The 25,876-nt window shown below is 47.3% G+C and overlaps 1 protein-coding gene and 1 pseudogene across 1 annotated transcript; one reads left to right on the top strand and one right to left on the bottom strand.

The window, feature by feature from the left end:
- Nucleotides 1-312: 312 nt before the first annotated feature.
- Nucleotides 313-3,262, top strand: LOC115106106 (hyaluronidase PH-20-like; annotated as a pseudogene).
- A 1,764-nt stretch (nt 3,263-5,026) lies between these two features.
- Nucleotides 5,027-8,793, bottom strand: LOC115106251 (transmembrane protein 229A-like). The gene has a single exon (XM_029628818.2). The coding sequence runs from the start codon at nt 8,434-8,436 to the stop codon at nt 7,414-7,416; it is 1,023 nt and encodes a 340-aa protein (XP_029484678.1). The 5' UTR covers nt 8,437-8,793; the 3' UTR covers nt 5,027-7,413.
- Between the last annotated feature and the right edge of the window lie 17,083 nt (nt 8,794-25,876).

Below are 25,876 nucleotides of genomic sequence, written 5' to 3'. Positions count from 1 at the left end.
CCTCCCCTCTATACTTCCTCCACCACCATCCCTCCCCTGTTCACAACCACCATCACACTCCCCCCAAAACCTCCCCTCCTCCACCTCCTCATACCACCCCTCCCCTTCCCAAAACATCCCGCCCTCGTCTCCCCAAAACGACCAACCCTCCCTTACTCAAAACCCCCTTCTCTTCCTCCTCCTCTCCCCCATACCACCAGTCCCTTCCCCAAAACTTCCCATCCATGTCCCAAAACTATCACTCCTCATTTCTTTCAGGTCTTCACCCCTCCTCTCTCCAGAACTACTGTTCCTTCTCTTCCCAAAACAACAATGGCTCCTCTTCCCTCTACCACGCGTCCCTTACCCAAAAACTCCACTCCTAATCCGCCCAAAACCTCCCCCATCCTCTCCCCCACACTGCCCCCTCTATTTGACCGTGAGCCCTTCATAGTGACCTGGAACATCCCAAAGCTGGTCTGTAACAGGTACAACATCTCCCTGGACACCTCCCCCTACAGAGGCGTGGCCACACCTGCCAAGGTAAGAAACAATACGCACATTCCTCTTGGATAGCTGGTAACGTGTTTGAAATTGAAGGATGTCCATAACAATGTTTGACACATCAAACCTGAAACAATCATATACTTCAATGTCCTAACAGGGATTTATTGCGAGAAGTACAAGACATAACTTTTTCCTAACAAAAACGTTACTGTGCTTCCTTCCTCCCTTTTTCTAGGTGCCAGGTCAGTTCCTGTCTCTGTTCTATACTGACCGACTGGGGCTCTACCCCCACGTGGACCTGCCTTCCAGGCAGCAGTTCTACGGAGGCATCCCCCAGAGAGGAAACCTTAGGGCCAGTCTGGCCAAGGCCCGGGCTGACATCAACTACTACATCCCCTCCAAGTACTGACCTAGAATCAGCTCCAAAACCCTAACCTTAATTATTAACCGTGTAGAGGTTGCCCTTAGGCACAGATCGATGTTTAGCTCACCATGTTCAAACACTAACCTTAACCATTAAGGGAGAGTTGGGGATACAAAACTGATCTTAGATCAGTTCATAATAAGTCTATAACTTTACTGCTCCACCACCTCCCTCCAGGACGGCCCGTGGCCTGGCTGTGATCGACTGGGAGGACTGGCGCCCCCTGTGGGCCAGGAACTGGGGCTCCAAGTGGATCTACAGGACCCTATCAGTGACCCATGCCCGCCAGAGGGACCGCTCCCTCACAGCCTGGCGGGCCACGGCTACAGCCAAGAAGCAGTTCCAGGCAGCAGCCCGCAGCTACATGGCAGAGACTCTGTCCTTGGGTAGCCGCCTCAGGCCCAACTACCAGTGGGGATTCTACCTGTTCCCCAACTGTTATAACCATGGATGGATGGAGCCAGGATACACAGGGAGATGTACCAAGGAGGTGATGGGGCAGAACGATGAGCTGCTCTGGCTGTGGGAGGCAAGTTCTGCACTCTACCCCTCTATATACCTGCAGGTAAGAATGTTTTTTGTTTGTTGGAGGTGGGGCAGGATATGACTAATTCATAATCTAACATCTGCCCCCAGATGTGTTTTGGTTTTGCCATCTCCTATGTAGTCTGTCATGTTATGCTAAAGTGCTTCCTAGTTTGTAGTGCTTCTTAGTTTGTAGGTAAGGTAAGGGAGACTAACTCGTATGGGGTTGTTGTGCCTCCTTTAGGCGTCTCTAGGGGACAGGCATAGCGCCGCCCTCTTGGTGAGAAACCGAGTCCAAGAGGCGCTGAGGGTGTCTGCCCTGCCCGCCCGGCCCACCACCGCACCCGTCTACGTGTACACTTGACCCGTCTTCATCGACCAGAACAGACGCTTCCTCAGCCAGGTGAGAAATGACACATGAAACAGGGTGATGGTGGGGTTCTGAGGTCAGAGGAATGTTGTCATGAGGTGCAGTTACCTCTGTCATACCCCCTACCACCGTAATAATAACCCTTCTCTGCTTTAACTGTGTAATGTTCTCCAGGGGGACCTGGTCAGCACCATTGGGGAGAGTGCTGCCGTGGGGGCCTCAGGAGCCGTGCTGTGGGGGGCCAGTGCCGACTACGATGACAAGGTTAGGTGATACTCTAGCCCTGGTTGTGACATTTGTCCACATCTTGTCAACATTCTGATTGTGCCCACATTTTCATGCAGGTGTACGTAGACAATCAAAATGCATTGTGATCAGATCTTGCTCAGCACCTCCGGAGGTGGTCAGGCACACATTGTGTCTGGATATCTTACAAGTGTACATGGATCTGGACAGTGAAACCATTTAAATCATCCTTATCCTGCCTTCTAAAATATTTGACAGGTGGCACCATTAACTTATGGAATTAATATGCATCTTAAAACAAATAAATACGCATACAGGGAGGGACAAGGAAATCTGGTCACAATGTGGACACAATGGACGGATTTGAGTCACACGTTAATACCAAAGCCTCACATAGTTCTGAAAATGTGGGCAAAATCAGAATGTAGACAATATCAGGACAAAGGACGCATGCTAGAGCCAGGTATAAACAGGGCTTCTGACACACATACACACTCAAGGTGATACTCCCTACTCACACTGAAAGCCAATGCCACTGACATTTATAGGGTGCCATTTGAGACACAGAACATTGTTTTAAGCAACAAAACTATACGAAAACAGGAAAAAGTATTCTCACCATGAATAGAATATCACGTTAAACTCCAGCACACATGAATCCACTTGACTTCCTTTGGTGTATTGTTCCTTCCTTCCCACGGGCGTCCTGTGAGCCTCACTAGGTGTACCTCACCACTACGCGTGGACATGAAGAGTTTTCATTTCCTCCGACTTCCTCCCCACAGGCGTCCTGTCAGGCTCTTTCCTCGTACCTCACCACTACGCTCAACCCCTACGTCGCCAACGTGACAGCCGCCGCCCAGCTCTGCGGCGACTTCCTGTGCCAGGGGAACGGGCGCTGCGTCCGGAAGCACTACGAGTCGGACCACTACCTCCACCTGTCCTCAGGGAACTTCCGTATCCTCCGGGCCAGGGGTACGTACATGGTCCTGGGGACGCCCAGTCTGGCTGACCTGACTCTCTTCTCCAGGAGGTTCACCTGTCAATGCTATGCAGGACGGACATGTTCCCCCAAGCTGCCCATACACCTGTCTAAAGCACTGGTGTTTAGACTGAAGCATCAGGGTCTGTCCGACAAGACTAAGACACTGAATAAAGTGATCGCTGATATGGAACAGTCAACCATTAAAGAGAACTTGAAAAAACACTGAAACACCGATGGATGGATCATAAGTGTTGACCTGTGTAACTGGACTGTGTCCTTTGTAACATACACAAGGTGGCCCAAGTCTCTTGTTTGACCTTCATAATAATACTGTAATAATTATCAGAGGTAAGTGATGTGCGGCAGGGTAGCCTAGTGGTCAGAGCGTTGGACTAGTAACCGAAAGGTTGCAAGTTCAAATCCCTGAGCTGACAAAAGTACAAATCTGTCGTTCTGCCCCTGAACAAGGCAGTTAACCCACTGAAAATAAGAATTTGTTCCTAACTGACTTGCCTAGTTAAATAAAGCTAATAATGTCTCATGCAGATGTTGGCTTCGGGTGATATGTTGATTGAAAGATTGCGGATAAGGACAAACTACAGAGTATGCCATGCAGTACTGTAAAACCTGGGTGTGTCAGGTTGCTGTTTTCTCTGTGACTTAATAAGGTTCACGCTGCAGTAATGATGAAGCTCCACACTGATTTACCGGTCTACTGATGTCATTCAGCAGGAAATAGATATGTTGCGACTGGAACAAAGAAGAGTTTCTTGCAAGTAGAGATGGTTAATCTGTGACAACATTTCTTCAGTAGTTATTTGTATATCATTTGAGTGCATATGTAAATAAAAAAAACGCGACTCTCTGTCTCAGTGAGTATTTACAGTGTCATTGGTTGACCATTGCACTACTGACCCTCACGGTGTTGATGTTGTGAAGACAGGCACCTATTACAGCTGTTATTGTAAATATTTTATTCAGTGACATTGACAAGAGGTACTAATAGTTTCTTCTCCACTCATTGCGAAAGACTGTAATGAAAGTTGAATGCCAATAGTGTAATATGAGATTTTCCTTGCCCTGCCCTGATAATAATAAACCTTGAGTGTGTGTGTGGATGACTCCTGCCTTGCTTTGGAGTTTCTTGAAACTCGAGGGGGGTAGACCACGGTAGAGCCCAAAGCCTTATTAAGCATTCAAGTAGATTACTGTAGATATTTGGAATTTAAGCGTTAGCCTGCTTTACTCTGTAAAGAATGACCTTGAATTTTAGCCAGACTTCTGGAGTTAGGCCTATTAAGAGTTTGAGCGTGTGCGAGTGTTATAACTGGAAATGGAGAAGTGATACCTCAGAGAACCAGTGAAGCAGTAAGCAGCAACACTAAATACTGTGTTAGTATCATTGTTTTACTGTTGTAACAAATAGAGGAAGTCTGCAGGGAGATAATGAGTCCAGAAGGAGAAGTGAATGATGGGAGTCATCCGGCCAATTAGATAAGCCAATGCTGTCCCTAGATGTTTATGACCAATCATATAGGCTGATGGTGCTGTGTCACTGGGTATCAGATATATGAGAACATAAATAACAGGTCCCTACATGTACAATACAGCTCTTCTTACCTTACCCCTCCAACCTCGCTGAATGGCCTCCTTGACAACTTTCCATGGGTAGCCTAGTCTAAACACACACACACACACACACACACGCACGCACGCACACACACGTACACACGTACACACACACACACACACACACACAACAAACAGTGCAGAGGTGGAAAACCAGATTCATCATCTCTGCCTCTCATGCAGACTCAATCTGACACCAGGCACAGATAAGAGTCATTTAGTATCTCTTGATCCACTCACAGAGCAGTGTTGACGTTATATATTTGAGGTGCGGTTTCCTGTAAAGGTCAGGCATTTAGTTTTTTTATGACATTGCGCAGATTTCCAAGGAAGCTGATCTGAGAGAAACACAGACAACCTGTAAATACAAACAATTTAGTGAGAGCACAACGTCAATCAAGACAACATGAACATGAACTGGGCCAACCTTGTCGGTTCAACATGGAATTATTTAAGATTGAAGTAATGTACAGTATACAGGCTACACTATTTCCATCCAGTGATTGATTCAATTCAATTCCACCATGGGCATACTATAGCAAGAATACTTTCGGGCTCTCTTCATTTATAACCTAAAATAAACATGGTTTTACTTCCTCATTGTGAGCCATGTAGTACATGATTGTAGTGTATTATTAAATACAGTTGATCAACGATTTCCAAACCTCACATTTGAAAAGAAACCTTATCATATAGTTAAGATAACAACTTAGGACCAGGGACAGGAGATCCTCCCCGACCACATAACCAGGAAAAGAAACTCCTGGTCCTATTCACCATGTGTATCCTTCTTTTGCATCGCTCACAACAAAAGCCCACCATTTTGAAACGACAAAACCAAAAGGAAAATAATTGTGTCATTTAAGTCTGTCCAGTGTGAGTCTCCAGGACGACTGGAAGGTAATTGTTTGTTCGCGCAGGACAGGGAAACTCCCACGGCACGAACCATTTAGTCCATATTCATAACAATCGGACAAAAATCAACATGTGTAAAAGTTGTAATATTTGACTGACATTATGTTATAAGATATTTCCCCCTGCACTAGTATTACTCATCAATATTACCAGCTTTCAGTTACCTCCAACCTTCGTTTCACGGGATCCCCAGGACTGATGAAGGCAGGCGGTAAAATGCATCCGAAACACGCTAGAGAATCATAACAATCGGTAAAAAGAGCAAAAACGATAAGTTTCAAAACGTACTTTCCAAAGAGTATAAGGTTGGAACAGGTTGCTAATGAAGTCACAGTGCCAGGTATCCACACATACTGTATGTGTTTGGCCCCTCAGAGAGAACATGAGACTTGACCGTTTGGGACAATGGCAAACGAGGAAATAAAACAGGCAGAAAGATATATGCCAAAGAGCTCTATGCATGGTGGTTGATCCCAGACCTGGATTCAAATACTATTCTGAAATCATTTCAAATACTTTATCTAGGCTTGATTGAGCTTTCCTGGCGTGGAACCAATAGAATCGCCGCAAGAATTCAAACCCCAAAACCCGTCCATCTCGCACTCCAGGCAGGTTAAAACAAACAGTGAAAGTGCCTGAAAGATTTCAAGTAGTATTTGAACCCAGGTCTGCTGACTCCCGATATTGGCCACTCCAGATCAACCTATAGAGTGTAAAACATAAAAAGCTGACTCGTGCTCCGCTGCTTTATTAATGTTAGGTAAACAAGCCTGGGGCTGGGATGCCCCTTTGTAAAGAAGGGAGAAATATAAATCTGATCATCAGGGTCTGTCTGATTGGCACACATTGCCTGTTCACATGACCCAGGTTAAGCCTATAGTTGTAGACCCTAAAGCACTATCAATTCCCCATTGAGCTTCATTTTGAGTTCGGCCAGGACTAGGGGGAAACTGGCCCACAGTGTAGTTCAGTTTGTCTTTAGTCCAGCTGTCTGTAGGTTTGCTCGGAAAGGCACTCCAACACAGTAAGGTTAAGGTTTGGTTCAGAAAAAGATTCACAGTGAAATGAATTCGGTCCACCACCTGTTCTATTCGGTTCGATTACATCTCACGCTACATACATTTTGAACTTTTTTAGAAGCTATTTTATTTCCAAATGTCATGCATTGTTTTAAGGTAATACGATTTAAGCAATTAAGTGATCATGAATGCAGCCATGCAGAAAATGAGTTCAAAGCATATGCTCTGGGATTGAAGAGACCAACCTAGTCAGATGGTGCCACCATGCATATGGCTGACTTTGTCAATATAGTTTAGGAAATAATTCACAGCTCTAAAATGAGCAAGCAAGTGAAGTGTAAAATGTTAAATATTATTGTTTCATCTACATCAAAGTTCTAAATGTCAGTTGTCATCACAGCAGAAGGCATGTCTGTGTGTCATCACATGCCAGGCAAGGCATGTCTGTGTGTCATCACATGCCAGGCAAGGCATGTCTGTGTGTCATCACATGCCAGGCAAGGCATGTCTGTGTGTCATCACATGCCAGGCAAGGCATGTCTGTGCTTTTAGGCTACCTGTCACAAATTGATAGGCTATTTGTTAGAATCACTGATAAAAGATGCTGTCTAAACAGCCACATCAATTCCACATTTCCACAAGGGAAATACACATTATTTAAGTCCGGGTACAACATTGATGGTCTTAAATGTCCTCTTCTTTCTTTGTATTGGTATCAACAGTCCCTAAATCAAATGTGACCTAGGCCTATAATACCGTTTTTTCCCCTGGACACATGGCAGACGTTGATGCCAGCGCCCTGCCCTGGGTGCCTTCACTCCTCGTCTTTGGCACACACCACCACGCGCAGCAGAACGTTGGACAGAATATCCTGGTAGAGACTGATGCAGACCCATCCGGGCAGGTAGAGGAGCGTGATCAGGCCCATGAAGTTGAATGGATAGTGGGAATAGTCCCATGAGCATGCGTCGTACTGCCGCAGCGCCAGCCCCCAACAGAACTCCCAGGTGTAGATGAAGCAGATATAGATGGGGAGCCGCCTCCAGGTGCTCCAGCCCCGTCTAAAGTGCAAATGCAGGTAGAGTTTCTCTACCACGAAGCTGCAGCTTCCATACATCAGGAAGGACCACAGGGACGTGTGGCCGCTCATGGTTCGGTCCGATTTCTCCACAAGGTTGAATATCGAGGTAAAAAAGATCTCGTCCAAAAAACCGTGCATTCCAAAGAAGAGGAATCGCACAACATCGGGCAGACCATTATTAGGCAGCGGCTCCAGTGTGCGCTTTTCCGGTGTAGACATGGTCAGTTTCCCGGGGCAGTGGTAGCGCAGCCGCTCAAGCCCCTTGTGGAAAACTTGGGTGAAGTACAGTGCCAGTAGGTAGTGAACGACGAGATGAGTGGCAGAGACTATTCTAACGTGCTCGGTCAGCGTGTTTATATTCCCAATCAGGATCTGCAACCCAATGTACACAGAGGGATAGAAAACAAGGTGAAAAACTACTGTGCGTCCTTGAAAGCACTTCTTTTGCGAATATATTTTTTCCAGCAAGAAATGGGTCACCGAGTGCATGATGCAGAGGTACGGGGAGGAAAAGCCGAACAGTTTGGGGTCCCTGTCAGCCAAAAGCCCCTGTGCCGACGACAGGAGGATATCCAAAGTGATACCGTGCATCCCATAGAAATAAAGCCGCAACCATTGTGGTAGCTCTGTCATTGATTCGCCAGCATCCCCTAACTCGCTGGAAGGATCTCTCTGCCCGGGCTTCCTCGCTGCTCTCAGACTGCCACTTGCCTGTCCTGCCCGGCTCCGCGGGCTCCCTCTCCGACAGCTGGCCATGGCTGATCACTCTCTCTCCTCGGAGAGAATCAGAGAGCCGCTCTTGTTCTTTGTTCCTGGCACATTCTGTATTTTTAACCGAGCTGCCGCGGTGTCGTTAGCGGCTTTGCACCTGACAGCGCCTGTGCCACAGCAAAGATGTTCTATTATATTGATAAGATAGTCGAGTGACCGCTTTAACAATTGAAATACATGTCCTCAAAGATGGAAGGCAGGTGGGAGGAGGCGAAATCAGATGGGACCATTCTAGTCAACGAGAGGGCAGATAAGCTTGTGAACAACAGGCACAAAAGTCAAATACAGTAGGGCTACAGTATGAAGATAGGCAGAAACTGCTTCTCCAATAGAAATCCCAGATCCAGCTTGTAGGTAATGTCATATTCCTTGCTAGATCCAACTTTGAGGTTTCAAGCAAGGAATATGACACTTGAAAGATTAGTGGAATCTGTGTGGGTAGCTGAACAGGTAGGATGACTGACAATGAAGGTGAACAGGTGGTCACGTGTCAGGTGACAGAGGAATGTATGAGACTGAGGCAGGAATTCCTTTAACCATAAAGTGGTATATTTACTGGGTAGTCTGTGCTGCATCACAAAGGAAACAAATAACATGTATACAATCAAATTCATAATCAAAGATCAAATCATATCAGTCATTATTAACATAAATTAGGGAATTCAACAGTCCAGTTCATTAAGAAGTCAATAGTAATCATCCGCGAGTCATTTAGGCTCACAACTATTTATCATAAATCATGAAAGAATACAAACAGTGAATGGTTATACAATCTATAATCCCCATAATCAAAGTCAATCAGTTAGCAAACAATGACGTTTCTCATTTCACGCTTTCAATAGTCTTCATGTGTACATATAATTCATTTCAATACACATGAACCATATCGATTGCGTAATTGGCCTATGAGGATCTGTAGGGCCGTGATCATTGACAATTAACATTACACAATATGTTTGAAGCTGCGCTCCAAGCCGCGCTCCGCGGTAATAACTATTAACAGTAACTGAATGGCCCACTCTCCCGATCGCCACAGATAATTCAGAAAGGTAACATGAAAGGTAACAGAGTCGGTGGACTTACGTGGATTCATGGACGCACAGAACTTCTGGATGAGATGGAGTTAAGGAAGAGAAAGCAGCGAGATCAGGCGATGGCAATTTCCTCCTTTTATGGAGTTGAGATCTGTCGGACATTTCCACCTGACCTAATTAAAGCGCCCCTGGCCCAGCTGAGTAAATGGCAATGAATTAAAGGAGTATTCCACCAACTCCATGGGCCTTTTCTACAGCCACCCTGGAAATTTGTTAAATTCCACACTCCTCAAAAAGGCTCATTGCTGTCCTCTGTCATCTCGAATCAGTCGGGCAACTGGCCGGATATATGTCCGGTTCTTCACCTGGATCTCCACTGATCTAACACGACCATCGATCCCAGGCATGGTCTTAGTTATACGGCCCACTGGCCAGGAGGCTCGAGGCAGCTGAGGGTCCACCATCATTACTACTTGGCCAGTTTCCAGGCTGGCCATTTCTCTCCGCCATTTCCCTCTGTGCTGTAGACTTGGTAGGTAATCCCGAATGAATCGGGTCCAAAAATGGTCAGCTAAGATTTGGCTGTGTCGCCACCGGCGTCTGCCTACGAGGTTGGTATCAGCATACATGGCTTGAGGAAGTGACGCATCTCGTCGTCCCATCAAGAGCATATTCGGTGTAACCGGATCGGGGTCAGCGATGTCTGCAGAGAGATATCCCAAGGGTTTGGAGTTCAGAATCCCTTCCACCTCTATCAAGACGGTCCTCAAGACAGTTTCAGTGACAGTTTGGTCCCCTAGTCCGACTCGTAAGGCAGTCTTTACAGATTTGATCTCTCGCTCCCATGTTCTTCCAAAATGAGGAGCGCCTGGAGGGTTAAATTTGAATGAGATTTGTTGGTCCATCAGCTGATCCTGGAGGCTGGGTTCCATGGCTTGGAAGGCTTCCTCCAACCTGGCTTCTCCTGCCTTGAAGTTCGTACCTCTGTCAGCCAGAATCTCGTAGGGTTTCCCCCGTCGGGAGATAAACCGCCGTAGGGCCATGAGGAAGGCTTCAGTATCCAAACTTTCCAGTAGGTCCAGGTGGACACATCTGGTTGTCAAACACTTGAATAGAATGCCCCAGCGCTTTTCCACACGACGACCTAACTTGATCATCAAGGGGCCAAAGCAATCTACTCCTGTTGACCAGAAGGGTGGTTTAAGGAGGCGCAAGCGAGCAGGGGGTAAATCTGCCATTTTGGGCACCGTAGCTCCGGCCCGCCATCTCTGACATTCTACGCAGGCGTATTGGTGCTTACGAATGGCTCCTCGTCCTCCAATTATGCAGTACTTCCGCCTCATCTCCCCATAGACCCTCTCTGGCCCTGGGTGGAGAAGCCGCTCATCATAACTCTTGATGAGGAGCCTGGTAAGAGGGTGTCTGGAGTCAAGGATAATTGGGTGGATAGCATCTGGGTCCAAAACCTCTGCTTGGCGCAGCCTCCCTCCGACTCTGATCACTCCAAGGATTGGATCATATTCTGGGGCAAGAGAGAGAAGACGGCTGTCCTTAGCCACTTCCCTACCGGCTTTCAGAGCTTTTAACTCCTCAGGGAAGCTAACTGCTTGTGCTTGCTGGAGGAGTAGTGTCTCTGCCGCGAGGGAGGTAGAGATAGAAGCCACCCCATCTGAGGTCTGGTTTGTGGCTGTGATCAGATCCGGCAGTGTTTGGGATTGTGTTAGGTCAGGGAGAGCCGTTGTTGGTTCCGTAGAAATGCTGTAGCATTGGGTGGACTTCCTTAACTCATGAGCTTCAGTTGGTTGCGGGGTGGCCGCACGCCTTGGGGCTGTCGGCCACTCTTTCTCTGGTTGGGACAAGAATGGTGGTCCCAAGCTCCAGCGATGGGGTTTAGCCAATTCCTTAAGGGTTTTACCTCTAGTAATGTCATCAGCAGGATTGTTTATGCTTTCAACATACCTCCAGTCCTGGACTTCTGTTAGGTCTTGGATTTCCGCGATGCGAGTTCCGACAAACACCTTATACCTGCAGGACTCCGACTTGAGCCAGGTCAATACAGTGGTCGAATCACTCCAGTAGATGACCCGTTGGATTGGCAAGGTGGGCTCGGCTCGCAAGGTAGAGGCCAACTGGGATCCGGAAAGGGCAGCACTGAGTTCCAGCCTAGGCATTGACAACTGCTTCCTGGGTGCGACCCTGGACCTGGCCATGACAAAGGAGACATGGGTGTGGCCTGCCTTATCCTCCACTCTAAGATAGGAAACCGCCCCATAGGCTCGCTCCGAAGCGTCACAGAACACATGCAGTTCCAGGCATGATCCCAGTTGGTCAGCACAGGATGGTACATAACATCTTGGCATTTGGACATCAGAGAGCTCCGTTAACTCAGTTTCCCAACAGATCCATCGTTCCACTAGGTCAGCCGGGTGGATTGGTTCATCCCAGTCCCTCTTGGTCTGCCACAGGTCCTGGACTAAGACTTTGGCCCGTGTTGTGTATGGCAGGATATACCCAAGGGGATCGTATTGACTGGCCAGGGTCCGATAGATGGTGCGCAGAGTGGGGGTTTCTTTACTCGGGGATGAGCGGTGCTTATACCCCAGGGTATCCGGTATGCAGCTCCACCTCAGTCCTAGAGTGGGCTCTTCTGGGTTAGCACCAGACTGCGTTAGCCATAGTTCACTGCTACTGGACCTAGCTTGTGGCGGGAGGTGCTGGATAACCTCCGCTCTGTTACTAGCCCACTGTCGGACCTCAAATCCCCCTTTGGACAGGAGATTCCGTACTTTATCAAGGAGTGATTTTGCTTCAGCCGTGGATTGGATGCTCTGTAAGCAGTTATCCACATAGAAGGCATTTTCCACTGAATCCAATACTTCTGGGTCACTGTCTGGATGCTCCCGTGCGTGTCTCTGCAGAGCGTATATGGCACAGCAAGGACTGCAGGTGGTGCCAAATGGGAGTACCTGCCATTCATAGATTGTGGGCTCTGCATCTCATTCCATATCCCACCATATGAACCGGAGCAGTGTGGTGTCGGAAGGCAGTAAACTAATCTGATGAAACATGGCTTTGATGTCTCCACTGATGGCTGTAGAGTGCTGCCGGAACCGGAGAAGGACACCGAGCAAGGAAGGACCTAAGGTTGGTCCGGGGAGTAGACAGTCATTCAGGCTTTGACCAGCTGCTTGGAATGAACAGTTGAAGACAAGTCTATACTTCCCACCATGTTGCTGGATAACATGGTGAGGGAGATACCAGGATTCACGGAGTGCGTTTCCCTCTTCATGAGCTGTCACTTCAGTGACGTAGCCTGCCTTCACAAGGTTATGAATCTCTCGGTTATGAACTTCTGCAAGCTCAGGATTCTTCACCAGGCGTCGCTCCATTCCACGCAGTAGTGGGAGTACAGCCCGTGTCGTGGTTGCCAGAGGAGGATGGTTGGGCACCCGTAGCAGTGGGGTTGCATACCTGCGAACGCCATCCATTTCAGTGGTGGTGGTGCTCTTCTCCAGGAGGTCTAATGCATAGGAGTCATTTTTCGAGCGAGTGACCTCCTGTAGCTTCCGGTTGGAGAAGGTGTCCATCTTCCAGAGCATCTCAACATTCCGATGGAGGTCAGTGGCTGCATCTGGATCGCTTCTGGTGAAGAGGACTTGCTGTGACTGTACAGCTTGGGTGGAGAGAAGTAGATGGGATGGACCTTGCACAGCCCAACCCAAGGATGTATGGACAGCAATGGGTCCTCCTTCTGGTCCAGCTCATATAGGCTCAGTCGGGGTGACGAGATGTGGGTGGTCTGACCCAATCAGGATAAGTGGTGCTACTCTGGCCAGGTTAGGAAGAGGCAATCCTCGTAGATGAGGATATTGTTTCTGTAGAACACTTACCGGGCAGGAGTGCTCTGCGAGATTCAAGCCATCTGCCGTGAAGGCATTGGTGATGTTATAGGCCACGTCCCTGTTTCCTGAAGGTGAAATGCTAAAGGTTACAGCAGAGCCTTTCATTTGGATAACATCATGTCGCACCGTTCTGAGATTAAGGGTCATGGGGGTCCCTTCCAGGTTAAGCTGACGGGTGGCCGCTGTGAGAATGATTGTTCTTTCTGACCCATCATCTAGAACGGCGAATGTATCAATGCTTCTCCCTTCACTTTGCAGAGTGACCTTGACCACCTTCAACATGACCCTTGGAGACCGGTTCTGCTGGTCGAGATACAGCTCCTACCATGAGCATACTCTGCTCCTTCTTTGCTTGGGGAATTAGATCATGCAACACGATGGATTTCTTTACAGCGGTTGCAGGGTTTCCTCAATGTGCAGGTCTCCACCTTATGGCTACGGGCACACTTGTAGCATCGCTCGCCTGAAGTGATCCAGGCCTTCAATTGAGTTTGAGTGAGCTTTTTTACTCTGGGGCATGAGCCAAGGAAGTGCCCCTTACTATTGCAATATGGGCAGTAAGGCTGGAATTTGATGTTCTTGCTCTTGAGAGGGGTCTTCTTCCCGGGTTCCTCCCCGGCCTCACTATTTAAGTACATGGTAGTGGGATTTAGTCTTTTCTGTCCCTCCTGGCGTTCAAACTCCGTCCTTCCCCCGGCGGCTATGGCTGAGATTGTGGCCTGGTGAGCGATGCTCTTCGCCTTTGCCTTCACCTCCAACCATGCGGCCAGGTCTCTAAGAGCATAGGTGCTTCTCGAGCCCTCTTTCAGGATGCCCTTATTCAAACAATGTTCAATGAAACAGTCTCTGAGGTACACTGGAAGTTTGCTAAGAAGCCTGTCCACGTGGGAGCCACATTTCAGCTCGTTCCCGTCTTCTCCTTCAACGGATTGGAGCATCGAGGTCAGGGATTGGACAGCCAGGGAGAATTCTTGGAAGGCAGCTTGGTCTCCCATTTTAATTGGAGACGTGTTCAGGATGTTGTTTAGATAAGGGCATCCTGAAAGAGGGCATGTCTGTATTTGAATTGATATAATGTGGATTTGTAATTAAAAAAAGAAGAACAAGATATATTCCTTATTTCTTTGTGGAATCGCTCTGGCTGTTCTGTTTTTGTGTGTGTTTTGCATGTCACTGTTTAATAAAAAATAAAATAAATGAAATAATGGCCAGCTAAACTCATGCGCAAAAAACATGTAATCGGGTCAATTGGTCATTTCGCGTACGCGAAACTGCGCATGTGCAAATCAAAGCCGCTCCTTCGATGTAAAGTTTTTGATACAAATTAAAACGTGTCAGTTTGTCACTTTCACAAGGTTGGAGTAATGACATGTTCAACTACTTAAGATATTGGCTTGAATCTAGGTTGTGCCTTTAGATATATTTAGAAAATGAACAAATAAAGAGACATTTTCACTTCTCTCATTGACTTCTCAAACCCCAAACAACAACCTAACCATTATAAAACATATATTAGACCAAATAAGTCTCGTGTAGCAAATGACCAATTACATTTTCTGTTGACCAAATTTCACACTCTCTCGTTGACCACCATACAAACATTTCTCACTTATTTTCATGGTCACATTTTGGGCGGAGTAAACCCTCTCGCATCGCCTCTTCTCTCTCTTCAGCAAGAAGAGGAGAAAAATTGAGCGCCGGGGAGGGGGCGTGACAGGAGAGAAAAAACGCTACTAAACTGTACAGTAGTGAGTAGTGACCTAACATCCCGCTGGTTTAACGGTCATGTGGCCATCAGATGTCAAACAAACATCTGTCATCGATATATAATGGCCTGCTAGCCTATAGGCCATATTATGAATTGATAATTTGAATACTGTTTGGCTCCAGAGTGGCGCAGTGGTCTTTGGCACAGCATCTCAGTGTAAAAGTTGACACTACAGTCCCTGGTTTGAATCTAGGCTGTATCACATCCGGCTGTGATTGGGAGTCCCATAGGGCGGTGCACAATTGGCCCAGCATCGTCTGAGTTTGGCCGGGGTAGGCCGTCATTGTAAATAAGAATTTGTTATTTAACTGTATTGCCTAGTTGAATAAAGGTTAAATAAAAATAAAAAACATATAATTGAGCAATGTAATCTCAGTAGCCCTAGGTCTGTATGCCTGGCATAATGGCTTAATTAATATACACTACTGTAAATCTTTCTTTAGCCTAGTGTACCACTATAGAAATCCTGACCTAGAAATATGGGATATCCTAGGCTACTGCAGTTTGGTCCCAGACAGTATTTTGGGATGGTATCATGTGCAGGATCTCTCAGTTTCCTAGGTAACTATGTTTCCCACAAGCCTCTGCTCCACGATTTATGTTAACTCACTCAGTGTGTTCAAATGTCTCTCTCTGGGACCTATAGCCTGCTATTACTGAGTTATTAACAGGTTACTGGGCCCTGCTTTTAATGTGATATTACTGTGATATAAACACCCACTGGCACAAATTACACACAGGTGTCTTGGATCAGATGTTAAGGATGCTTTGACTGAATAAATGCAGACTCTCCTCTGCAGCTGCAATGTTATTTGTCAAACTTATCTTTTTGTATAGACTAGCGTGACAAACATGTCCTTCAACTGCACAGTCTGTCTAGATCGTTTACAGCTCAACAGTCCAGACTTGTAAGCCCAATTCACATTCTCCCCTTTCGCCCCGGAAACCTGTAGTCACTCACTCCCCCCCAGGGATTTAAAAGTATCAGATTGTTGTAAGACATATGGCAGTTGGCCAACCCTCCTCCGCGAGAGCATTCAGGTATGTCGGCTTATGCCTGGGGTGAATCGGGAATTGGGCAAAAATGAGCAAATAGAATGACAATATACCATAAAGATCAACCAATCAAAGGGAACCACAAAAGACTGGTATTTTGTATTTTAAAATACAGAAATACATTTGTAGGTAGCCGGCCTGAACAGCAACAACATTCTCAGTAATAGTTACAGAAACGTTTGACTTGCTATGACTGTGATATGTTCTTGTTTATCTTCCTTAGTTGAATACACTGACTGTAAGTCATATCTGCTAAATGACCAAAATGTAAATGTATTTGTGAAAATGAACCAAAATGAACTGCAAAGCATACTGGCCTTGTTTCGGGCCGGAACTCATGAGAATAATACTGCAAATGCTTTGCAAATGTATATTTTTTACATGTACAATACATTTACACTGAACAAAAATATAAACGCAACAAGTGTTGGTCCCATGTTTCATGAGCTGAAATAAAATATCTATGTTCCATATGCACAAAAAGCCTATTTCTCTCAAATTTTGTGCACACAATTGCTTACATCCCTCCTTCACATTTCTCCTTTGCCAAGATAATCCATCCACTTGACAAGTGTGCCATATTTAGAAGCTGATTGAACAGCATGGTCAATACACAGGTGCACTTCGTTCTGGGGACAGTAAAAGGCCACTCTAAAATTGTGCAGTTTTGTCACACAACTTAATGCCACAGATGTCTCAAGTTTTGAGGGAGCGTGAAATTCATATTCATTCATATTCATTCATCTTTGCTACGTTGTTTTAGAGAATGTGGCTTTACGTCCTCATGGCCTGACAACCGCAGGCCCCGTGTATGGAGTCATGTGGGCGAGCGGTTTGCTGATGTCAACGTTGTGAACCGAGTGTCCCTTGGTGGCGGTGGGGTTATGGTACGGGCAGGCATAAGCTACGGAAAAGGAACACAATTGCGTTTTATCAATGGCAATTTGAATGCACAGAGATACCGTGATGAGATCCTGAGAACCTTTGTCGTGCCATTCATCCTCCGCCATCACCTCATGTTTCAGCGTAATAATACACAGCCCCATGTCGTAAGAATCTGTACACAATTCCTGGAAGCTGAAAATGCCTCAGTTCTTCCATGGCATGAACACTCACCAGACATGTCACCCATTGAGCATGTTTGGGCTGCTCTGGATCGACTTGTGTGACAGCGTGTTCCAGTTCCCGCCAATATCCAGCAACTTCACACAAGAGGAGTGAGACAACATTCCACAGGTCACAATCAACAGCCTGAATAACTCTATGCGAGGGGATGTGTCGCTCTGCATGAGGCAAATGGTGGTCACACCAGATACTGACTGGTTTTCAGATCCTTTTTTAAAGGTATCTGTGACCAACAGATGCATATCTGTATTCCCAGTCATGTGAAATCCATAAAGTAGGGCCTCATGAATTCATTTCTAGTGACAGATTTCCTTATTATGAACTGTAACTCAGTGACATTTTTGGAATTGTTGCATGTTGAGTTTAGATTTATGTTCAGTATATATTTAGTTCATGTAGCAGATGCTCTTATCCCACCATAGTGCCATCAGACTTCTGATACCAATGCAAGGTGAAAGGGGAGGGGGGGCAAAATTGCGAACCACAATAAAACAATTAGCATAGAAAACTATTTTTGTATTTTCAAAATACAAAATTACAGCTCTGGAAGGTATCTTGTTACAAAATCCATTGGAGTGTAGTTCAGCCCAGTGTAATACGAATGACTAAATACTCAGAAGTAGTTGAAACACATCTATCAAATACATGTAACAGAAGTACTGTCCGTCTCTGGGGTGAATGAGTGCACACTTCAGGGAGGAGGGGCATGTCGCAATTGAGCAAAATATGTCCAGTTAACTGCAATGTGTCTGTTTGGCCACAGTATGGTGCTGATGAGTTTGCTTTGAATAGCTTCTGCCCCCTAATAAGGTGATGATGTTCTGGTTGGATTGACTTGCCGGAGTGTCGTCATGTAGTCGAGAGTGAGTGGTTCAGCGGCTGGAGTGGAGACGAGAGGGTTAGTTGGACCATGTGGGTTTAGTTGGCACTGTCTGATAGGACACTTACAGGGACACAAGATGGTTTGCTTGTGAAGGAGATAGCTGGGATAAAACAGAGTGTGGACTGTGGTCTACAGGGATTAGACACACACACACACACACACACACACACATGCGCGCACACACGCGCACACACACACACACACACTCACTCTCTCTCTGTCACTATTATTGTATCAATGGGGAATCTGCCTTCTCTACTGTAACCAGTAGGTGGAGTCAGTGTAACATATTGTATCTGGTGGCCTGGGCAGGGCCCTATCTTCTCTACAGCTCTGTCATCAATTCATTGATATATCAAACCTGATATTGTTACCCCTATACTCTTTATAGACTATGACAAATAATGTCTCATTACCGTCATTAATATCCTTTAAAATGAGTCAATGTGTGCTGGGGACAAAAACATGGGGTGAGGTTAATTCGACCTGCCTTCCATTTTTTCACGACAGTGAATCTTTTTGACTGCAGATATATTAGGATGTATCTATATTAGGTGGATAATATTGTAACCCCATTACCATTCCGTTTTCTCAGCCTCTCTGTCTCTATAACCTGATCAAAGGGACGTGAATGGGCAGATGTTATATTGCTACGTGATGCTTGACTAATATTTCTGATGTCCCTACAGGATATTGAGTCTTAATATGAATCTAACCAGGTCTCAGGCATGCACTTTCAATGAGACTCTCTGAAATGTAATTTTAGATCCCATTTCCTCCAATTTGAGCTGTTATTCGTTGGTCTAGCTGAGCGCCTAGCTTTGTCCCTCAGGCACAGAGGGGATGGGCTGAGGGAGGTGTGTGCCTGTGTGTGTGTGTCTGTGGTGTGTGAGTTTGTGAGTGCGTCAAGTGTATGGTGTGTGTGTGTAAGTCTGTGTAGCGAGAGCGCGGGGAGTGGGAGGGTGGACGCTTCCTGTTAGAGAATAGAATTCCTGATAGGAAGCAGCAGAATTCCCGAGTGTGGATTCCGAGTCTTGTTTACAGTTCAGAGCTCATTAGGAATTCTGCTCACCTCCGGGTGCTTCGGGGCCTGGTCACAGTAACACAACACTCTGCAGTAACCCTGCCTCACCCCTCCTCACCCTCCTCCTCACCCCCCCACTGAAACACAACTCTTACCCTGCCTCACCCCTACTCACCTACTCCTCACCCCCCCACTGAAACACAACTCTTACACTACCTCACCCCTCCTCACCTCACCCCCTCCTCACTGAAACACAACTCTTACACTACCTCATCCTTCTACTTCTCCATCCTCCCCCTCCTCCCAGACAAACAACACACTGCTTCAACCCTTTCTCACCTTACCTTCCTCCCTTCCCCTCCTCTCCCCTCCCTCCTCACCATCTCTCTCTCCCCCTGAATACTTGATCATGCCAAACGGTCCTAGTCAGGCCATTAGCACTGTGCCTCTGCTCTCTATCTGTCTACCACTAATTAGCCTTGTGCCCTCTCCATCTCCCTCTATCTCCCTCCAGTTAGCTAGCCCTCTGCCCTCTGCCCTCTCTCCACACTTTGTCCTTAGTCTCTTTCTGTATCCCTTTGTCTAGACAGGCAGAGCAGGGCTGGAGGAGGAGACTGTTTGCTACTCACCCCAGAGGTCACCCGAGAGGTCGCAGACACCGAGACAGACTTCCTGTGGGCTGAGTCTGTCTCTGCATTCTGATTCCCTACATCCATAACATCCCTTCTATTCCTGTGCACTGCACTGTGTCACTCCCCCTGAAGAGTAGGAGGTATGCCACTAGCCTAGCCTCTTGATAGGTCAGAGGGTGGGTCCACCATCTTATTGACACTTATCCAGTCCTCTCAGATCTTTGAGGGCGCGTCAGTAAGGAAGGAAAGGAGGTGAGGTAGATAAATGGAACACCCTCTATTTTTCTTTATTAATTCAGGGGATCTCTGACAGGTGATGCGGGTCAGAGTCGTTGCTATGGGATACAGTTCCTCTATGAGTGTGTGTCATCCTTTGATTGGCTACTATTAGCCCGGTAGTGATATGGTTCTGGATCATCAACCAAATTAAATCAAATGTATTTATATAGCCCTTTTTACATCAGCTGATATCTCAAAGTGCTGTACAGAAACCCAGCCTAAAACCCCAAACAGCAAGCAATGCAGGTGTAGAAGCACGGTGGCTAGGAAAAACTCCCTAGAAAGGCCAACACCTAGGAAGAAACCTAGAGAGGAACCAGGCTATGAGGGGTGGGCAGTCCTCTTCTGGCTGTGCTGGGTGGAGATTATAACAGAACATGGCCAAGATGTTCAAATGTTCATAAATGACCAGCATGGTCAAATAATAATAATCACAGTAGTTGTCGAGGGTGCAGCAAGTCAGCACCTAAGGAGTAAATGTCAGTTGGCTTTTCATAGCCGATCATTAAGAGTATCTCTACCGCTCCTGCTGTCTCTAGATAGTTGAAAACAGCAGGTCTGGGACAGGTAGCACGTCCGGTGAACAGGTCAGGGTTCCATAGCCACAGGCAGAACAACTGGAACTGGAGCAGCAGAATGGCCAGGTGGACTGGGGACAGCAAGGAGTCATCAGACCAGGTAGTCCTGAGGCATGGTCCTAGGGCCCAGGTCCTCCTGAGCACACACACACACACACAAAGGAGATAATGTTCTGTCTGGTATAGTGTAGGCAGCTGATGGGTTGTAGTGAAGGAAGTCGCTCCATGCTAATATGTGTGACACCAGGAACAAGTAGAGCAGCTGATGCTGGCTGTGATGTTTACCCTCAACCTGACCTCTAACCTTTGAACCTTATTAGTGAGCGCTGCTCTGCTCTTGGCGCTGAGGCTTTATGGCTCACTCTATGGCTGCTAGCAAACTAACACCTGTGCTACTTGGCTGTACTTTAGTTCTCGTCTTCGTGTTGAGTCACTGTGATGTGAAACAAACGACCACCCAGTATTCAGTCAGTGCCAGTGCAGAGATGCAGCAGTCTGATGTTAGAGAATAGAGATGTTCAGCAGAGATGCTTTTTCTTATAATAGAGATGTTGATAGAGATGTGTCTCTGCTCTCAACACATAAGAAAAGAAAATACACACTCCTTCTCATGAGCTCCTTGGGCGGCAGGGTAGCCTAGTGGTTAGATAAGCATTGGACGAGTAACCGGAAGGTTGCAAGTTCAAACCCCTGAGCTGACAAGGTACAAATCTGTCGTTCTCCCCATGAACAGGCAGTTAACCACTGTTCCTAGGCCGTCATTGAAAATAAGAATTTGTTCTTAACTGACTTGCCTAGTTAAATAAAATAAAAATTCTGGCTACAAAAGCAGAGTGACTGCTTGTGTGTGTTTGTTTGTTGTAAAAAACAGCGTGTGGGTAGGTAAGAGGTTCCGGAAAGGCTACACTCACATTTAGCTACTATCTCACATTTGAACTTTCACCTTGTGAAAAGTAGAATGTTGGTTTCTACTATCATCTTGTTGTGATCAGCATTTCTAGCAGGGCCACTGTGCACATCTCTGTTCATGTTTAAACTTTCACATATTTAAATGTCTCTGTTCATGTTTAAATATCTCCGTTCATGTTTAGAATGCATTAGTTCTCAGGATATGCTCTGTCGTTCTGCCCCTGAACAAGGCAGTTAACCCACTATTCCTAGGCCGTCAGTGTAAGTAAGATTTTGTTCTTAACTAACTTGCCTAGTTAAATAAAAGTAAAATACTCTTTTAAAAAGAAGACCCAGATGCAGACGGCTAGAGTCACAGATGTTTATTGACCCAAACAGGGGGCAGGCAAAGACAGGTCAAAGGCAGGCAGTGGTCCGTAATCCTGGGCAGAGTCAATAAGGTACAGAACAGCAGGCAGGCTCGGGACCAGGACAGACAAAGGTTTATACACTGATCAGAGTCAGGCAGGTACCGAACGGCAGGCAGACTCGGGGTCAGGGTAGGCAGAATGGTTAGAGCTGGGGTAACTAGGAAACAGAATTTGAGAAAGCAGGGAGATGGGAAAACACGCTGGTAAGACCTGACAAGACAAGATGAACTGGCAACAGACAAACAGAGAACACAGGTATAAATACACTGGGGATAATGAGGAAGAGGGGCGACACCTGGAGTGGGGTGGAGACAAGCACAAAGACAGGTGAAACAGATCAGGGTGTGACAGATTTCTGTATTTTGAAAGTTATATATCTTGAAAACTTGATTGCTGACAAGCAATTTTGGGGGGGACTGTGTTAACTATAGATCTAATGAAAAAAATGCTTTTGTGTGGAACTTTCCTTTAAGGACATCATGACCAACTGGCTAACTGATGGTTGGGGGTGGGTAGGAGGACTATTAGTGAGTGGTATTGAGTTACACCTTCACTGGGAATGGGATGTGATCCCCCATTAGTCATCAAACGATCCATCGGCTGTACAGGCACTTAGAGAGACTATAGGAAAGACAGACAAGCTGAGCAGCTGGCGAGATGAATAGTGTATTTGCCAGGCACTATGTAGAACTCCACCAGAACTTCACCAGATTGAGCTACACAGCCAATTTCCATATTCAGTCAACATGTTATTTACTTTGAGTAATGATACGATTATATGGCATCAAGGGTTCATTAATTGAACCTTTGAAAGTGAACTACACACGATCTGCTTTGAACCATAGCTTACATGTTATTGAATGTTACTGAATGGATGTACTGTGGGATTGCATCAAGAGCTCCCAAGCACACAGAAGTAGTAGGATGGAGCTCATTACTGTGGATAACACATCATAATACTGACATCTCAGCACACTAGAGACTGGAGCATAGAAAGAGAGACTGGAACATAGAAAGAAAGAGAGAGAGAGAGAGAGAGAGAGAGAAAGAGAAAGAGAAAGAGAAAGAGAAAGAGAAATAGAGATAGAGAAAGAGAGAGTGAGAGAGATAGAGAAAGAGACAGAGAGAGCGAGAGAAAGAGAGGGAGAGAGAGGGAGAGTGTAACGGCGTCCGTCTGTTGAAGGAGAAGCGGACCAAAATGCAGCGTGGTGGTTACTCATGTTCTTTAATGAAAAATCGACGATACATGAAATAACTATATATATATACAAAAACAACAAACGAAAACGCGAAAACCTATACAGCCTATCTTGTGCTAACTAACACAGAGACAGGAACAATCACCCACAAAATACACAGTGAAACTCAGGCTACCTAAATATGGTTCCCAATCAGAGACAAGGAGAATCACCTGACTCTGATTGAGAACCGCCTCAGGCAGCCAAGCCTACTCTAGACACCCCTACTCAGCCGCAATCCCAATACCTCCTAAACCCCAATACAAAAACACACCACAACATAAACCCATGTCACACCCTGGCCTGACCAAATAAATAACGAAAACACAAAATACTAAGACCAAGGCGTGACAGAACCCCCCCCCCCAAGGTGCGGACCCCGGCCGCACACCTAAACCCATAGGGGAGGGTCCGGGTGGGCGTCTGTCCACGGTGGCGGCTCCGGCTCGGGACGTGGACCCCACTCCAACCAAGTCTTAGTACCCCTGTAACGCGTCCTTTGATTGGCGACCCTCGCCGCCAACCTTGGCCTAATAACCCTCACCAAGGACCCCACTGGACTGAGGGGCAGCTCGGGACTGAGGGGGAGCTCGGGACTGAGGGGAAGCTCGGGACTGAGGGGAAGCTCGGGACTGAGGGGAAGGCCGGGACTGAGGGGAAGCCCGGGACTGAGAGGAAGCCCACTACTGAGAGGATGCCCAGTACTGAGAGGAAGCTCAGGCAGGTAGTTGGCTCCGGCAGATCCTGGCTGGCTGGCGGATCTGGAAGAGTCTGGTTGACTGGCAGATCTGGAAGAATCTGGTTGACTGGCAGATCTGGAAGAATCTGGTTGACTGGCAGATCTGGAAGAATCTGGTTGACTGGCAGATCTGGAAGATCATGGCTGACTGGCGGATCTAGCTGCTCTGGCTGCTCCATGCAGACTGGCAGCTCTGGCTGCTCCATGTAGACTGGCAGCTCTGGTTGCTCCATGCAGACTGGCAGCTTTGGCTGCTCCATGCAGACTGGCAGCTCTGGCTGCTCCATGCAAACTGGCAGCTCTGGCTGCTCCATGCAGACTGGCAGCTTTGGCTGCTCCATGCAGACTGGCAGCTCTATGCAGACTGGCAGCTCTGGCTGCTCCATGCAAACTGGCAGCTCTGGCTGCTCCATGCAGACTGGCAGCTCTGGCTGCTCCATGCAGACTGGCAGCTCTGGCTGCTCCATGCAGACTGGCAGCTCTGGCTGCTCCATGCAGGCTGGCAGCTCTGGCTGCTCCATGCAAACTGGCAGCTCTGGCTGCTCCATGCAAACTGGCAGCTCTGGCTGCGCTGAACAGGCAGGAGGCTCCGGCAGCGCTGTAGAGGAGGAAGGCTCTGGAAGCGCTGAACAGGCGGGAGACTCCGGCAGCGCTAAACAGGTGGGAGACTCCGACATCACTGGAGAGGAGAAAGGCTCTGGCTGCGCTGAACAGGCGAGGCGCACTGAAGGCCTGGTGCGTGGTGCTGGAACTGGTGGTACTGGACCGAGGACACGCACAGGAAGCCTGGTGCGGGGAGCTGCCACCGGAGGACTGGTGTGTGAAGGTGGCACAGGATGTACCGGACCGTGAAGGTGTACTGGAGAGCCTGAGAGCAGGGCTGGCACAGGACGTGCGAGGCTAGGTAGGTACACAGGAGGCCTAGTGCGTGAGGCTGGCACAATTTTCACCAGCCGACTAACACGCACCTCAGGACGAGTATGGAGCGCTGACCCAGGTGCCATTAAATCCCCGACACGCTCCGTCGGACGAATATCGTACCTAAAGCACCATACTAGCAACTCCCTCATTACTCTCTCCTCCACTTTCCCCATTAACTCCTTCACAGTCTCTGCTTCGCTCACCTCTAACACCGGCTCTGGTTCTGGTCTCCTCCTTGGCTCCTCACGATAAACAGGGAGAGTTGGCTCAGGTCTGACTCCTGACTTTGCCACACTCTCCCTGAGCCACCCCCCAATACATTTTTGGGGCTGACTCACGGGCTTTCTTCTGCACCGTCGTGCTTGTCTCTCCAACTCCATTCTCCTATACCCCTCCTCGCACTGCTCCAGCGAATCCCAGGCGGGCTCCGGCACTCTCTCTGGGTCGACCGCCCACCTGTCTATTTCCTCCCAAGTAGTGTAGTCACTATATTGTTGCTCCTGCTGCCAATGTTGCTTCTCCTCATACCAGCGCCTCTCAGCTCTCGCCGCCTCCAGTTCTTCTTTGGGGCGGCGATATTCTCCAGGCTGATCCCAAGGTCCTTCTCCGAACAATTCATCCTCCCATGTCCGTTCCTCTTTTCGCTGCTCCTGCTGTCGCTGCCTGTTACCACGCCGCTCGGTCCGGTGTGGTGGGTGATTCTGTAACGGCGTCCGTCTGTTGAAGAAGCGAACCAAAATGCAGCGTGGTGGTTACTCATGTTCTATAATGAAGAATCGACGATACATGAAATAACTATATATATACAAAAACAACAAACGAAAACGCGAAAACCTATACAGCCTATCTAGTGCTAACTAACACAGAGACAGGAACAATCAGCCACAAAATACACAGTGAAACCCAGGCTACCTAAATATGGTTCCC

This window comes from Oncorhynchus nerka, linkage group LG23 (assembly GCF_034236695.1).
Source record: "Oncorhynchus nerka isolate Pitt River linkage group LG23, Oner_Uvic_2.0, whole genome shotgun sequence".
Lineage (NCBI taxonomy): Eukaryota > Metazoa > Chordata > Actinopteri > Salmoniformes > Salmonidae > Oncorhynchus > Oncorhynchus nerka.
The sequence above is the reverse complement of the archived record's forward strand: the minus strand, read 5'-3'. Positions and strand labels throughout refer to the sequence as shown.